The sequence below is a fragment of the Dipteris shenzhenensis genome, chromosome 30 (genome assembly GCF_047967505.1).
Source record: "Dipteris shenzhenensis isolate YYH24624 ecotype China chromosome 30, Dip_SZ_1.0, whole genome shotgun sequence".
Lineage (NCBI taxonomy): Eukaryota > Viridiplantae > Streptophyta > Polypodiopsida > Gleicheniales > Dipteridaceae > Dipteris > Dipteris shenzhenensis.
In genome coordinates, this window is record NC_141625.1 from 13,320,169 (window position 1) to 13,336,950 (window position 16,782).

At 39.2% G+C, this 16,782-nt stretch overlaps 1 protein-coding gene across 1 annotated transcript; it reads right to left on the reverse strand.

Moving 5' to 3' along the window:
• Positions 1-2,048: 2,048 nt before the first annotated feature.
• Positions 2,049-4,530, reverse strand: LOC147881741 (pentatricopeptide repeat-containing protein At1g11290, chloroplastic-like). The gene is made up of 2 exons (XM_087401909.1): positions 4,402-4,530; positions 2,049-4,226 (listed from the first exon to the last, which is right to left on the reverse strand). Exons 1-2 carry the CDS (start codon positions 4,461-4,463, stop codon positions 2,441-2,443), a joined length of 1,848 nt encoding a protein of 615 aa, XP_087258035.1. The 5' UTR covers positions 4,464-4,530; the 3' UTR covers positions 2,049-2,440.
• Positions 4,531-16,782: the final 12,252 nt, after the last annotated feature.

Genomic DNA, 16,782 nt, shown 5'->3' on the forward strand with positions numbered 1-16,782 from the left:
CAAGACCAGCTCAAATAAGAGCTTTCTTGGAGGCTCAGTCCATGAGCTCATTGAAGAACTTCACACATAAAAAAGGAAGTTGCAACAGACCAAACTAATCAACTTGTGGAGAGAAAGCTTGCACTCTCAAAAAGTAGCTCAAGACGAGTCATGCAAGATCTGATGTTGAGCAGTTGAGCCAAATTGTACCCTAGAGGAGAGATCAAATGGCGACTGAGAAGTGCATGTAGAAAACGACCGACATAAGCTTGGAGCTGAAGAACTTATAGATGAATTTCTATGAAAAGCAAACTGAGTCCTACAAAAGCAAGAAGAAAGCCCACGGAAAGAACAAGCCGCATGACCAAATGATTGAGTAGTAAAGAGGTTGAAGCAAGCTAGAATATCCATGTGAATGAGCAATAGAGGCACTCAGGTAGCGAATGAACAGCAACAACGGGACGCTTCGTCAGGAGGTAAGAAGTGTTTTCTAAATTCTTTTTTAAACCCCTCCCAAGTAGTGGATGCCACTCCATCTTTCTACTATTTTATCCATCATCTATCCGCAGTCTCATTAAACATGTGGGTGGCCTCGCGGATTTTCTTTGTATCATCCCTAATTTCACATATGGCGAAGGCCTAGTCCCATTTGTGTAACCAGGTCTCTATGATATCGAAACTACGGTCAAACATCCGACCAAAATACTTATCTGGCCTATAATTGGCAATATTAGGCACCTTAGTCCTCTTAGGCTACACTAGTTTCAAGCTCCATTGAAGCTTTACCCTTCTCTTCACAAGATGGTCTAGTAGACATACTGTGAACCATTTTTCTGAGCTCGGATTGCCCTACATTTGCTTGCAATTGTTTAGCTAAAATCTGTTGCAAGGCATCCTCCAATAATTGCCGACCAAAATACTTATCTGGCCTATAATTGGCAATATTAGGCACCTTAGCCCTCTTAGGCTACACTAGTTTCAAGCTCCATTGAAGCTTTACCCTTCTCTTCACAAGATGGTCTAGTAGACATACTGTGAACCATTTTTCTGAGCTCAGATTGCCCTACATTTGCTTGCAATTGTTTAGCTAAAATCTGTTGCAAGGCATCCTCCAATAATGCAATTCTACCAAACACTGTATGACCTGCTAGGTATGACACCTGCGGGGTCGAACGAACTCCCGACTCTATGGGATCCACCCTAGAAGCTTCTTCTTCAACTTCCATTAAGGTCGATTGGTGGCTTTTTTTTGCACTGCCAAAACTGTATTTACAATTTGTAACCCAACCTTCCAATTACTCACAACCGAGATGAATACCTCTTCCCTATGTTAGGGAAACTCCTGCAATCTGAGAAACCTCAAATCCTAAAGCAAAATGAATGAACATATACCACAATTGATCTTAAAAAGCATAGAAAGCTCCCTGGTCATTCATGCTACATGGAAAGATCAATCTGTCCCTAGCAAGTCACGTCCAATCTGTATTTATGACCTATCTTGCGACCACCTACCTTTACACTGGATTCAAGAGAAGATCAGCCATTATAAACGAAGACCCAGGCTCCAGCCTCTCTTTTGATTACTGCATACGAGGCTCCCAACAGACTAAGGCTGGTGCGTTGCTGAACGAATGAGTTGTGCAATGAAACGATGAACAGCCATGTGGGCATAGCATCCGCCACTCTGGACGAGTTCACCAACCACCCACAATCTAACACTATAACAATCTTCACGACGTGAACTCCTGCACCCAAGCCAATCTCTATGGTCTGACAGGCTCACAACAAGGCTCTTGACCTTAAATAGGTAGCTCTTTAGCGCAAGATCGACTCCCCTCACAAAGTGTTTGCTCAAGCTTAAGGTGGAGACGCTTAGAACAGCGGGCTTCTTTTCAGACGCACACTACGCAGACGTCATGCATATGTGAGGTAAAAATTCCGGCCATTGGCTTTTTGCAAAAGAAATAAGAGCAAAAGGTTTGCACGATTCACAAGTCAGTTTCTGAACTAAAAGCGAGCAGTGAAAAGAATAATTGAAATGCAAAAAAGATTAACAAAGAGACCCAAAATATCTGCCACAGACATCTCAAAACAAAAATTTACAGCCTTGCATGAGATCACCAATCATCTCCGCAAGAGAACTACCCATTCTTGAAATGGTACAAACGGTCGGCATCTCTTGTTACTGAGAAATGTATGAAGTGGCATTGTGGCAATCTCTCCACAGCCACAAATTTTTGTTGCTGCAAAGGAGCAACCTATGTGGTGTACTGATAGCCTAAAGGCCATAGCCAGCATCTGCTCCTTTCTAGACTAGAACTACGTCATGCAGCACAGAGTTTGTATTGGGCAAACAGCCTACCTCCTTTATAACTGCCATTAATCTCTCCAATTCGGCATAGATTTTCTTTGTTTCCAGATAACACATCTTGCCCAACAAATATGCATACAGCGCTCCACCTCAATCTGGCTGCAGCCTGCCTGTTTTGTTAGACCATTTGCATCCATCTCGCTTCTCAACTTTCCCATCTTCAGCTGCAGCATATGTATTTGAAAGCAGCACATATGCTGCAACATTGTTTGGTTCCAGCTTGAGAAGATACTCTGAGGTGTGTCTTGCTAGCTCAATATTTTTGTGAGTCCTGCAGGCTCCAAGGAGAGTTCTCCATACAATAGCACCAGGTCGAACTGGCATATTGTAAATGAAGTCAGTTGCCTCATTTAGGTGTCCTGCGCGGCCAAGAAGGTCAACCATGCATGCATAGTGCCCCATTGTCACTGTGATGCCGTGATTGTGCCTTATGGAATGAAAGTATGAAGAGCCTTTATCCACTAGGCCCCCATGGCTACAGGCTGAGAGAACACAAATAAAGGTGACATCATCCACCTTGATTCCCTTAAGTTGCATTTGCTCAAAAAGGTTGATCACCATCTTGCCACGCCCGTACTGACCATACGCATCAATCATTGCATTCCATGCAACTGTATCCAGGTAGGCCAATTCTTCAAATACTTGGGATGCATGCTCCAAGCTCCCACATTTAGCATACATATCAATCAGAGCACTCACCAAGTGTGTACTTAGCATAATTCCATTTTTTAATATCTGGGTATGGATATGCTTGCCTCTTTGCAAGACAGCTAGGTTTGCACATGAGTTCAGAACGCTCAGATAGGTCACTTCATCTGGTCTTACACCTTCCTCTTCCATCCTTTGGAAGAGCTTTAAAGCATTCTCCCCATGCCCACAATTGGCATATCCAGCAATCATGGCATTCCATGTCACAACATTTCGCCTAAGCATGTTGTCAAAGATATGGCAAGCATCTCTAAAACTTCCATACTTGGCATACATGTCAACAAGACTGCTTCCAATAAAAACATCTGTCTCATATCCTGACTTTAGTATGACGGCATGCACCTGCTTGCCCTCTTTCAAGCATGACAAGCTGGTGCATGCCTTCAGAATGCAGAGGAGCGTGACATTATCTGGTTTCACACTATGGCATTCCATCTGTTGAAAAAGTTGGATGGCCTTCTCGTTCTCCCTAAACTGAACATATGCCGTAATCATAGCATTCCAAGAAACCACACTTCTTTCAAGCATATTGTCAAACACTTGGCATGCATCCTTGATGCTACCACATTTAGCATACATGTCGATAAGGGTATTTCCTACAAATACGTTCAAGTTGATCCCACTATCCAGTATATGCAAGTGAATTCGCTTGCCTTGCTCTAGATCTCCTAGACTACTACATGCCTTAAGAATGCTCACAAATGTAACATTGTCTGGCCTCGTATCATCCTGTTCCATTTGCCAAAACAAATTGAAAGCCTCTTCTACAGGCCCATTCTTCACATATCCTGCAATTAAAATAGTCCAAGTCGCAACATTCCGCCCAGAGAATTTGTGGAACGCACGGTGGGCATCAATCACACTCCCACATGCGACATACATGTTGATAAGTGTGTTACCAAGAAAAGTATTTGGTGTTACTCCACTTTTGATCACGAGACTGTGGACTTGTTTTCCCTCTGCCAGCGCTTTCCTGCGGATGCAAACCTGCAGTTTCCTGACATAAGCCTCCGAGTCTTCTTGAACGACAATTCCATTTAGAAGATTCGAAGATGACATCGATAATTTTAGCCGTCCCTCCTCACGGGATGTCACCATTCCTAAATGAGAGCTACAGGATTCCTTGAAAACTCCCCCATTTGACTTTCTTCCAGCGATGGGCAAAATGCTGGGAAAACAAAACCCAATATACAGTGATGTCGCTAATGTGCTTTTTCAAAACACCAGGTTTCAATCTGAGCTTTGATATGGTGAAATCGTTATTTGCCTCTCAAGGTCAATGTGCGTTTCTAACAACGACTAAGTCACGATCAACCACCATAGTGACTTTGAAAAGAAAGTACCTATAACGTTGTTGCTCGTCTCCTACATGCCATGGTGCCGTTCCAGATAGCTCTACTTTCATCTCAGAAACATTCAAATCCTTACTGCCTCCTTTTGAAGGAAGACTGTTCTGTATTTTCGTATGGAGTGTCGATCAAACGCTGTTTCAACAAGGTGAATGATATTTAATCATTCATAAGGCCTTCCAAGATCCAAAAAAGGATTCTTTGGAAAAAAAAATCCAAAAAATGAGAAAAAGAAGATAAATTGGATGTAGAGAGGGGAGAGAGGGAGGGACGGAGGGCGGGAGGGGGCCGTTAGAGAGAGAGAGAGAGAGAGAGAGAGAGAGAGAGTAGAGAAACAAGTGAGTACAAGTACTCGTGAGCAGTGCCTTCAAATTGGTTCTGTCAAAGGAAAACAATTGCAAAGATGAATGAATGATTAATTTGCAACACATGTGATGGAAGCCCGTGTATAGGAAAGTTCAAATGATTTGCAAACTCCGTGAGAGAGAGAGAGAGAGAGAGAGAGAGAGTTCTTAAAATAGAGAGAGAGTTGTGAATGAGTGTGTGTGTGAGAGAGAGAGAGAACCAAAATAGAAGGGGGCCACGTGGCAACAAAGTGTGTGGGACACTTTTTAACAAAAATGTAACTAGAGCTCTGCCTAGAAGGCAGTGCTAACAAGCACTAGGCACCCCAAAGGAGATGGGACAACCTCACCCTTTGATTAACCTCACCCTTAGATTAGGAGAACCTTTAAATCCCCCCTCACGTTATCCTTCCATAATAGCATTCATTTAAGGACAACCTCACCCTTGAGGCCTTATGACATATTCCATGAGAGGTACCCACATGCAATTCTATGATCTTGCATGAGAAAATCCAAAGAGACATCTCTATTTCTTCTCTCTTCTCAATCTTGTTTGGTCTTGCGGATGATTGTCTTTTCCCTATTCTAAGTGCACAAACCACTTAGCAACTACTCTAGATATCTAAACCTCTATACATACTACTATTTGATTGCTAAAACATTAAAAAACAGCCTTTAAAGTGCCTCAACAAGCCATATTTTTGCTATTCAAAGTAATGGTGAGCAATGGGTAGTTAACAAAAGCAAAACACTTGCAAGTAGAGGGTACCTGGATTGCTAATCCCAGGAAATGGCACCAAATATCTCTAGCACCTTGATGGTGACTCACATGTCTTGGGGACCTTTCTTGAGACGACAGTGGAGAGCTCACCTCCACACAACTTCTGGGTAGGTATACATCTAAAATACCATCCTTGTCATAATATAAATAAATTCCAACAAATATCATAAGCTGTTTTGAGACCACAAAAGATGGCAGCACCCAACATCTTCACTAGTGACAAAAGTAGTTCAGTCCTTCCTATATCAACATGAGGGAACTTGAAAAGAAAATACATAAGTAACTTTTAGGTATCCAAATGAACCACAAAGCATAAGCCCTGATTTGGAACCAAAGCTCTTTCTTGGTATTAAAGGCATGCCCTAATAAAATAGCTTTCTAGTTAACTCGTTCACCAACTAAATGTGTTTCCACACCTTTCTAGCATGAGGCAAGCAACAAAAAGATGGAAAATGTCCTCAATCAGACCAGGGTACCTCTCCTCTCCCTGTATTGAGACCCCTTGCATTGGTCTACATAGCTTTATGAAGCATAAGCCAAGCTAGGCATGACATTTTCTCAGGGAACTTCTTGTTCCATAACTTCCCAAATCTATCATACCATTTCTCTCTTCTGTCCTGAAGCAGCCACCTTGCATTTAGAGTTTTGAATAGATCCTCAATATTAGAAGATGGGGTGGGGATTGGAAGAAGTGAAGTAGTTCCCACCCAGCTAAATACCCTGTGATATATCAAGAAAGTACCTCCTTAACTTTTCTTTTATTCCAAAAGTTTCCCCCAAGGTTTGAAGTCATTTTTTAAACATAAGGCTGGCTAGAAAAAACTGTTCATCATTAATTTGGGCATTTCTGAAGATGGTGGATACCTAGATAGAGTCAATATCCATAAAGGCTCCCTTGCTAAAGAATTTTTAAAAATCCTGTATTTCTTCAAAATCTTTCCAAATGGATTGCCAAAGAGGGCTCCCCTTGGTTTTCCAAGGCTCAAGATTGCAAATAGTAGAAAGAATAGGGTAATTTTTCCATTTAAGAGCCCTAACTAGTCTGACTAGTCTCATATTTCTTAAAAGGAGATGAGCCTAGTCACAATATGGATTCAATATGGCCTTGATCACTCATGTGGCAAAAAGTTTTCAATATGGATTCAATATGGCCTTGATCACCCTTGATCCATTATGAAGTAAAGAAATCAACAATACCTCGGGCCAGATATGGTCTTTTTGTACATACGAGCGTCAAGAAGAAACAAGATTTGATGGTATATAATGGTCCAAAGTATGATTATGATACTTGGAGATCTCTCCTCAAGTTTTTCCCAAGGATGAAGACTTATGGAATGTTTGAAGATCCATTCATTGAGCCATTGACAGATGTGAAATGTATTGTGGGAGATGTATTGTATGGAAACATTGCTGGATATATAAATAGCTCAATGTATTATAAAGAAAGAACAAATGTTATATTTGTATACATCGCTAAGCTACCACCTTGGGCTCAAAAGTCACAAGGAGATGTGAGTGCCCATGGCTACATTACTTTGCAAACCATAAGGATATCTCCTTTGAAGATGAGCTACTTTGTGAGTATGAATACTAGTATGGAATTGTTAATGATTGTGTTAAACGATGTGGTGCAAAATTTAGTTGCAAAATTGGCTATGTGTCAATGGTTTTGATTATATTTAGCACAAGAAAGCAATTAAAAAAAAGGTTTTTATCAAGACTATGTCTCTGAGTTTCATGAGCTCTATTGTGATGGAGAGTTTCACGAGCTCTAATGGAACGGTGTTTTTGAACACCACATTTATATAATGGATGCCAAAGCTCTACAACAATCCTATTGCATATGTCAATACTACAATTTATCAACATAGAAACATATGCATTTGGCATTAATTTGATACATCTAATATACCAAATAAAAATTGATAGTTGTTGTTGCAAGTTTAATTTTGTTTTTAAACACCACATGTATATGAGGGAGTCAAAGCTCTATAACAATCCTATTGCATATATCGATACTGCAATTTAATTTACTCCAACGAATCTTCCTAATGCAACATTTATAAATTGGCTTTTGTTTGTGGTTTCAATGCATATGAAACAACAAATATCTTTCTTTCACTAGCAAATCAACAAATGTTTTGGCCATGGGGCCATGTTCACATCTATTAAGGCCTTTTGCTATAGCAACATATGGAAGCTTGTTGCTTGGGTTCTAGGAATTGGGAAAGTATTGTGCATGGTCTAGTCTCCCCCAACATAATTGAAACTTGGGTCCTCAATGGCGCTAATGTTTCAATTAAAAACATCAAAATTGACTTTTAAAATGTATATATTTTATTTCATGGGAATTGGGATTTTCCCAAATTCTCTAATATAGTCTTTGTGACAGAAAGAGGTTTTAGTGCTAGGATTTATTTACTCCATGAGATTTCTTACAATTAAATTGAATTTCTATCTAACCTCATTTGTATAGGTCCATATAACTTCCTCTAAATCTGTTAGTCAAGACCCACAACATTGCTTTTAATAAAAGCACTATCAATTATATGTCCTTGTAAAGAGGTCAAATTTTCCATTGAGCATTATTGTGAGGATTGCATATACTGTTTTATAACTTTTAAGTTCAATGGACTAACACACCTGGATGGCTAAGGAATATGAAAAATAAAGTAGTTTCTTACCTCTTAGATTATGGGATCTCTTATGTCTCTACTTTTCTCAAAGTAGTTGTTTTCAATTTTTAAAAGGACATAAGAAACTACACTAATATGGTAGTTTTGAAAAGGAGCTTAGCCTTATAGCTACACGCTCCTTTTCCTTGGTGATTAAAGAGATGAAAGACTATTTCTAAGCACCTCACAGTTTTTACATTATGCCACAAAAATATTGATGTGTATTTTAGTTAATATTAATAGTATAAAAGATAATGTTGATAATATTTCTTAACAACACTGATGAATTTAAAGGTGTGAGATATAAGTAAATGCGACAATATACATTTATGTGGAACGTAAGAACCTTATAATGACTCTTCAAGGTAGGTGAGTTGACATGTTGATAGTGGGACTGTTGTTGGGGTGATGTGGATTTTGGGTGGTGCTTAGGTTGATATTAGCTATTGTTGAAATAATCAGCTTAAGTGTAAATGTAGCCATTATATCAAGTATGAGTTGATAGTGACTTACACACACTAAAACAACGACAAAGTATAGAGTTAGACAACGTTGGATAAGACACATTGTGAGATGAAGAGAATGAGGAAGTTGAGATAACATATATCTCTTTGTACGATCTCAGTAGTGCAAAGCAAGCCTTAGAGTTTGTAACAACAATAATACCATGAGAGAATAAAAGCCACTAGGATTATTTCAAATGAATCATAGAAAAGAGTTGATTCAAGATTTATTAGGGACTTGAATGTCATCCTTGGATGTTGTGAAATGGAATACGTGCCACCAGCAGTCCTGATATTGTGACTTGGTTAGAAAAAGTTGTAGAGACATTGTGGAATGCAAACCTAAAGGATAAATTTGTACCCATAATTAAGCATGCTTTAGATGGGGATAGTAGGCGGAGGGTGGGTGACACAAGCTGATGCCTGAAGATTATTTGGACCACATCATTAATAGTTAATGAGATGGATGACCACACCCATATTGCTTGGAAAATATATGGAGGACCACAACTATATAACAAGTGTCCTCATGGCTTGGACTAGTGTTCATGAAAAACCGAGGTTTAATGTCAGGTGAATGGAAAATTTTGAGAAATAACCTTGAAATTTTTTTTGAGAAGGTTTCATAAATTGACAATTTTGAGTGTATATAAGTTTTTGACCTATTATAACAAAAATGAGCATTACTTTAATGTGATATTCAATAGACCATAAGGTATTTTAATTCCTAATGAAAATTTTGAAATTTTGTAAATTGTAATATAAGGCTCTAGCTTATAGTTGATGACTCATGAGTCATAGGATGGGGACCAGGGTGTAGGCTGCCAGCATGCCACCAAATCAAGTCCCAAACGGCGTAAAATCATTCTCAAGCTAGTAAGTGCTCACCAACTCCCCCTTTGCCTCCAATTTTCTACAACTCCTACCTGCTTGCCACCACTTTGCACTAGCATTCGTCTTGCTACTACTCTTTGATCCATCCATCCTCCTCCTCGGTTGACGTTCTGCCCATTTTCAAGCCCAAATCAAGAGCTGGGTGTGCTATTTGCCTTCGGAGTCCCGTGTTTTTGCTAACGCCTAGTGGTGAAGTCATGACTCCTAAGGCCAGGAAATCGTGTTCTCTGTGAGATTAGTACATATGTTCTTCATTGGCATTGGACGTGCCTCCATTGAATAACAATCGTAAACATTTTTGCATCAGAGAGATGGAAAGCTTGCTGCGATCACATCTTGCTAGTTCTTCTAGCATTTGCATGGCTTTTTGCTGATTTTTGTGGGCTTACACTCTCGCTAGAATGCTCTTCGCTTCTCTGATTACCTTCTTTGGAAGCAGTGTAGTGTAGAGGCAAGAGACTGGTTTGGGCTTCTCCTCAATTGCAATTGTGTAGGGAAATGCTTGCAGGAATATCTCCCAAAGCGTCTACGTCGTCAGGTCCAGACATTTTCCCCCCTCTAACGTTTCTCATGCCATAGATTGGTTGTGTTGTTCAAACAATGTTGTGCATCGTAGTTCTTTGATGTTGAATATGAGGCCGTTTTCAAGCTCAATGTTTGTGACTGAAATGCCTACCCACACAAACTGTGGTGTCTTGTTACTTCCATTTTCACAAGCAACCCAATGGGTTGGATGTAATCGTTGTCACTTGGAGCACAAAAGAGTGAATTTTCTACGAATCTGGGTTTCTCGACGTTAGGGGAAGAATAGGAAACGAATCAATAGAGAGAAAAATCTCATTCTTGTTGAGCTCGAGTGAACCTCTTCATTTAGATTGGCTAGATGGGAAAGAGCACTGCTTTACTGCTTCCTTCCATTGTTTGCAGGCTGCTATGCGTAGAGCATGTTGAGAAGAAGGGCGAGCTGCTTTTGTACCTGGTATTTGAATACATGGACATAGATCTGAAGAAGTACATGGATCTTCATGGACATAGTAGTAACAGCACCTAGAATCCATTGCCAGTGAAACTGATTCAGGTCCGTTCAATTGTATTACAGAAGCTCATAAATTCGAACTACATAACCATTTATACTCAAAAATTTTGAAAAACAAGTAGTTGCAAAGCTCTGGAATTATATATCATACCATGGCTAATGTAGGGAAATGCTTGCAAGAATATCTATGGCAACTTGCTATTCAGTGTAGAAAAGCTCCCCCTCCACATCTTGATCGCCACAGCTCATCGCTCGAGGTCCGTTACTCTCTACCCTTAATGGCCCTTTGTTACCTGTGCATGCCTTTCCCTGAGATCCCTGCATATATGGTTAGTACCGAATTGTATATGGTTAGATCCATGCATTAATACCGAATTGTATGTCCTGGTTGATTTTTAACGTTAATAGTAGATGTCTTGGTTGCATCAATCAACTCTCTACCTGAGTGTGCAATGACCTTAGACCTCCACCCTCTCGACCTTTTTTCTTGAGTATTCTAGGGGGGATGGCTTATGCGTTCACTGGCATTTAGTTTCATTTAATTTTTCATTTGCATTCTTGTGTTGGAGCCATACTTTATTTCGTACTTGAAAAGATGAGCTCAATGCTCTCATTAGGAAGTATACTACATTGTCGGGGCTTCTCATAGTGCATTATTGGATGCTATCATATCCCTCTAAAGGACGGTATTCCCCTTGGAGTCTTAAGTATTACTTGGATGTGTGTTATACTCCCTTGGGATTTTCTCTAATATTTTATAAGAATTCCATTAATTGTTAATAGCTAAACAAGGATTCATTTGGGAACATTAGATTGCCAAGAGTTAATCTCTTTTATTTAAAGAAGGTATTTTCTTTGGACATGTAATTATTGGTTGGGAGGTACAAGGAAGAGATACTATAGGAAGCACTAATTCTTGTCTTTTAGTGGCTTAAGGACTTTATGTGACTTCTTTATTGTCATGAGGCTTAACTCATATATTGTTAAGAAGCTTAACTCATATATTTACTTTTAATTGCTTTTGTTAGTTATACATGTGTGTGTGTGTGTCTGTGAGTGTGAGTCGTGACTATTCAAGATTGACGTAGTGTCGTATTTGGCATTTCGACACAATACATCGATTGCTTGATTTGTCATGTAATATTTGAGCTGTCTTTTGGGCCATGCATTTGTATGGTGCTTACCTCTTTGCACTGGGTCGCACCGCTTGGCTATAGGTGTAGTTAGATAAGTAAGTCTGCATTTCGACACTTGGTCGTAATACTTGACTTTTGATGTCGCTACTATAAGGACTCCATCCTCTTGTTTTTAAACTAGCTCAACACTTGATCGTACCATTCGATTGCACGTGTTGTTCACCAATCTTAGAAGAGTAATAGGATTCAACACTTGGTCATTTATTTGGCTTGTGGTGTTGATTTGTTAAGTACATATTTTGCGAAATAACTAGTCTTCGACACTTAGTTGTTCATTTGGTTTTCAGTGTCATTGTACCTTTCATCATAGCAAAATTGTTTAGCCTTCGACATGGGGTCATTTATTTGGCTTTCGATGTCATTGTATCTTATCATAAGATATAATAGTCTAATCTTCAACACTTGATCGTTTGTTTGAATTTAGGTGTTGTACTTTAAATTGTTCATTGTATTTATCTAGGTCTTGACACTTAGTTGTTTATTCAACATTTAGTGTCATTGTAGCTTGGATATGAAATGGTTGCATAAGTTAGTTTACTTTAAAATGCTTGTGTAAAATGATTATTTGTATGAGTGGTGATTATTTGTATGAGTTGCTTTGTATTGGCTACAAAAACACATGATTCAGTACATGTTATATGCATCACGAGAATTAGATGAGATCACTTCTAAGGTCAAGAAATTTCCCATCAGTTTGGTTCTTGATTTTTTTGTAGGTGGTGATTACCTATGTAATTCACACTCTTGCTTTGCAGATGTTAGGTGTCCATTTAGCTGTGATAGAGTTGGACTAGAACATGCCCAATCAGTGTTGAAAGTCTATAGTTTTTCATGCATTTACTCATAATAGACGTACCCTTATCCAATCACCATGTATCACAGTTAGATAATTTCACATATAGGCACCTAATGATAAACAATAATTCTTTAGTTCAAAACAGAAATTTTCAAACCATATGCATGGATTGGTTCCTGGCTCCTATGCGCACAAGGCAATGGGACTAGATGGGACCACTTCTAAGATCAGGTTCTTGGACTCTTTCGAAGAGAGAGGTAATGGCCCTTTTCATTCCTACATAAGAAGCATGCTTGTTTGATTTAAAGTCAACTCTATTCACATCATCACAATCCCCCTCATATGCATTATGTTGAAATAAAGCTAAAACTAAAGTTAATAATTCACATGAGGTCCAATTGTGCCACATGGTAGTAATGAAGATAGATCTCTATCCCTCCTCTTAAGCCCCACCCAGTGCTTGGCCAAGGGATTGGTTTCCGGCCCCTAAGTCCACAGGCGATGGGACTAGATGGGACCACTTCTAAGGTCAAGTTCTTGGACTCTTTCGAAGAGAGAGGTAACGGCCTTTTTTATTCCTACATAAGAAGCATGCCTGTTTGATTGAAATTCCACTCTATGCATTCACATAGTCACAAAACCCCCTCATATGCATTATGTTGAAATGAAGTTGTCCATTTTTTTCTTTACACATTTTATATCATGTACTATACGTTGTATTCCATAAGTTTTATTAACACATTGTATCATGTACTATACATTGTATTATACACTACATGCTATTAATACACGGATTCTGTATATGCAGAAGTTATATTTGATTTCAAACTTCTACACAATTTTTTCTTCAAGATGGAAGGTTCTATTGGCTCTGAGCATAAGCATTCATTAACATTGAAACAATGCAAGCAAGTCAACCAAGCACTTCGAGAGCAAATGCTAGAGGAAATAAATAGCTTGCACGAGAGACAGATGGAGACCATAATAGAGAGCACTGATAGGTTGAGTAATTTTAAGACCAAAGTTATACAAGACACGAAGGGGATGCTAGAACAATGTGCTTAGACCCATGAGCTTGCTAGCATTGTGAGCTAGGATTCTGATGGATTGCTTTGGGTTGAATCCCAAATTGGTAATGTTCATGCACGGTTTAAGCAAACATGTGGTACAAGACTAGGATTTGCCAATGATGTCAGTGCATCACAAATGGAAAAATGGGATGCATTGTGGGCTGTACATAAAAGTAAGGTCCTACGATCTAGTAAGAAGAACCTTAGAATTGAGAGTTGGGAGAAGAAGTCAGCCTTAAAGTTTGGCATGGCAGAGGAGCGAGCTAAGCAAGGTGAGGAAGTGGGTGTTGTGGTCTTGAAAGGAAAGGTGCCTAGAGGTGAAATATAAAACCTACAACAACGAGCTAGTCACATGAGAAATCTTACTTTTGTGACATACATGACAAATCAAGAAATCTTCCTAGGTGAAAGGATTGGATTAGGAACATATGGAACTATCTATCGAGTCCGTCTTAGAGGATCTCCTGGTTTCTTACAACACATGTGGTATGTTGGCAAGTAGTACAGGGGTTCTACTGGTGCTCGTAGATGAGAAGTACAAAGAGAAGGGGCCATGTAGATAGTACATTTTGTCGTCATTCGAGTTATTGTTGCTACCCAAGAGGAGCCTCTCTGGACCATCACACCATACTTCAATGGTGGTAGCTTATCTCAAAATTTTCTCCAATTGCCACATTTAATGAAGGGTCTTTTAGGCATTATCTTGATACACACTTGAAGGGAGGAGCTGAGAAGAAAGCACAAACCCAAGGCAAGCTAGAGGATGCAATCATAAGATTTGGCAATGTGGTGCAGAGAATCAACTTCTTTCGTGCCAACGTGCACCATTTAATCCATGCTCTTCTACCTGGAGTAGCATGCTTGCGTAAGGCCCAATGGTTCCATACAGACTTGCATCCTGGCAACATCTTGCTTGATTTTACTCCAAATGGTGCATGTTGAGTTAGAATCATTGATTGGGGAATGGCACAAGACATTTCTGAGGATCATAGAAAGGCCTTCAAAAAGATAAAGCGGTTGTGAGATGAGAGTGATGAAGATTGGGCACAACAGACTTGCCATCGTAAGCAAGACCATGCTCAAAAACACTGGCTTGTACTAGAGTTACAAGTTTTTGCAAAACAAGGGAGATACAGTCCACAATCAGATGTATTTGCCCTTGGTTGGGTTATCACCGAAATGGTGAGGTTTTTCTTTGATGCTGGTAATTATTTTACTCTAGGTGTTTGCATGCCTGACAGTGCACTTTTATGCGCCATTTCGGCACACGTTGGTCATAAGATGATGGCAGAAAATCCATAAGAGAGGCTTGCACCTAATGAGACAATGTGGCAACTCAAGATGCTTAGTTGTGATGGAGAGTTGGCTATGTGGCCTATTGAAGAGATGGACCTTGCTCTAAGCCTTGCAAAGTAGTTAATTGTAATAGAAGGCAAATATTTTCAGCCATCTTTTGGTGCAATGATGTAATAAATTATCGATGAGACATAATTTACCCTAGTTTGGTAGCTCAATGAGGTAAAAATTCATATATTTTATGGGTCTATACTTTTGAGTTTTGTAATTTTAACCTCTATTCAATATAAGTACCCAATAAGATGTATAATTAACATGTTCAATAACAAAGCCTCCATTTTTGTTTGCATAAGAGTATAGATTAAGGAATCATCTCATTATGGAATTCATTGTGCCCTTTATAACAATTAACCTAGTGTTTGTTGATTATGTTAGAATATTAATATGTGGAAGCTGATAGGATGAGGGGACAATGTCAGGGTGCACGGAGTGGCTTAAGGAGAGCTCATTTTATCCTTGCACATGTTGCAAGCAAGAAGTTTGACATCAGCATCGTATTGTCATACGCCAAGTGCAAGCATATGGGGAGTCACCAAGGTATCTCTGGTTGTTGGCGATGCTAGTGGATCATTGGTAAGTCAATGCTATTTGAGTTCGTGAACAATATTACATGCATATTGCACACACTAATCTTGTATTTAAACAAAAATATTATACACAATGAGGAGGGCAATGAGAGAGCACGTGCACCTACATGCTCAAAGCCTAAGGATTGTCTCTTTGACGTGTCAAATGGTGATGAGGGTATGGTGGACATGATAGATTCTATTTTTAGGGGCATGACATCGCATGTACATGTGAGGTCTAAGTCTAAGACTATGGTGTAGGAGTTGCAATCAACAAGCATCCTACTACCATGGATTCCCTCCTCTAGACCGTGACTTTTCTCCACAAAGTTTGAGCCCTACCTCACAGGAGATTACCGAGACTGGCACTAGAGTCATCCTGATGACTGACAGAGAGAGGCTTTGACACAGCATGGTATGCGTGGGTGTCCACATGGTTTGATAGCCACGGTATGGAATCGATACAGAAGGCATTTTGATGGTATTAGAGGTGATATTAAAGTTTTTGGTAGTTGTTGAAGGAGCGGGTGAGGTTGGAATTTTTTAGTAGAGTTCAAGAGAAATTTTCATAGCATTTTCCCTTGGACTCTAATGCAGCGTCACCATGGATATTTTTATCAAAGCTATGCTTATGTATTAATATAAAATCTTGGAAAAAGTTTATTAAGCTCATTTTTTTAGATTCATAATATTGATAGGATATAGTACACTTTTATATATTTTCTTTTAAATTTTTAAGTAAAAAATATAAATTCTTATGAAACTTTAAATTTTTTTGCATAAAACTTTCAAGTCTTGGCGAATATTTCAAACATTTATTTTTATTAGGGCATGCAAACTTTTGATACTAGTATAAAAGTTTCACTTTTTGATGAAACTAACTCGAAGAAATCATATATGAGTGTCACTTCATCCCCTATTCTTTTATAAGAGAGCTTGTGCTATGGTAGTGCTGTGCTTAGACCAACCTCTAGAAGGTAGCATTTGATGAACTAACCTTATGATCACCTTCATATTGTGCTAATATGTTGTGCCAAGCATTAGGTCCCATACTAGGCTATCTTTGACTGGCTGCCCATGGCAGCATGATGATTTCCCGATGTTAACAACCATCGAGAATGCTAACAAATTTGGCCCATCCAAACCCTACGAGTTTTG

Bases quoted from the DNA above. Each gene is read 5' to 3' on its own strand.
- LOC147881741 (XM_087401909.1), bottom strand. From the start codon at position 4,463: ATGAAAGTAGAGCTATCTGGAACGGCACCATGGCATGTAGGAGACGAG. The intron at 4,227-4,401 runs GTACTTTCTTTT...TTGTTTTCCCAG, and splicing joins GACGAGCAACAACGTTATAG to CATTTTGCCCATCGCTGGAA.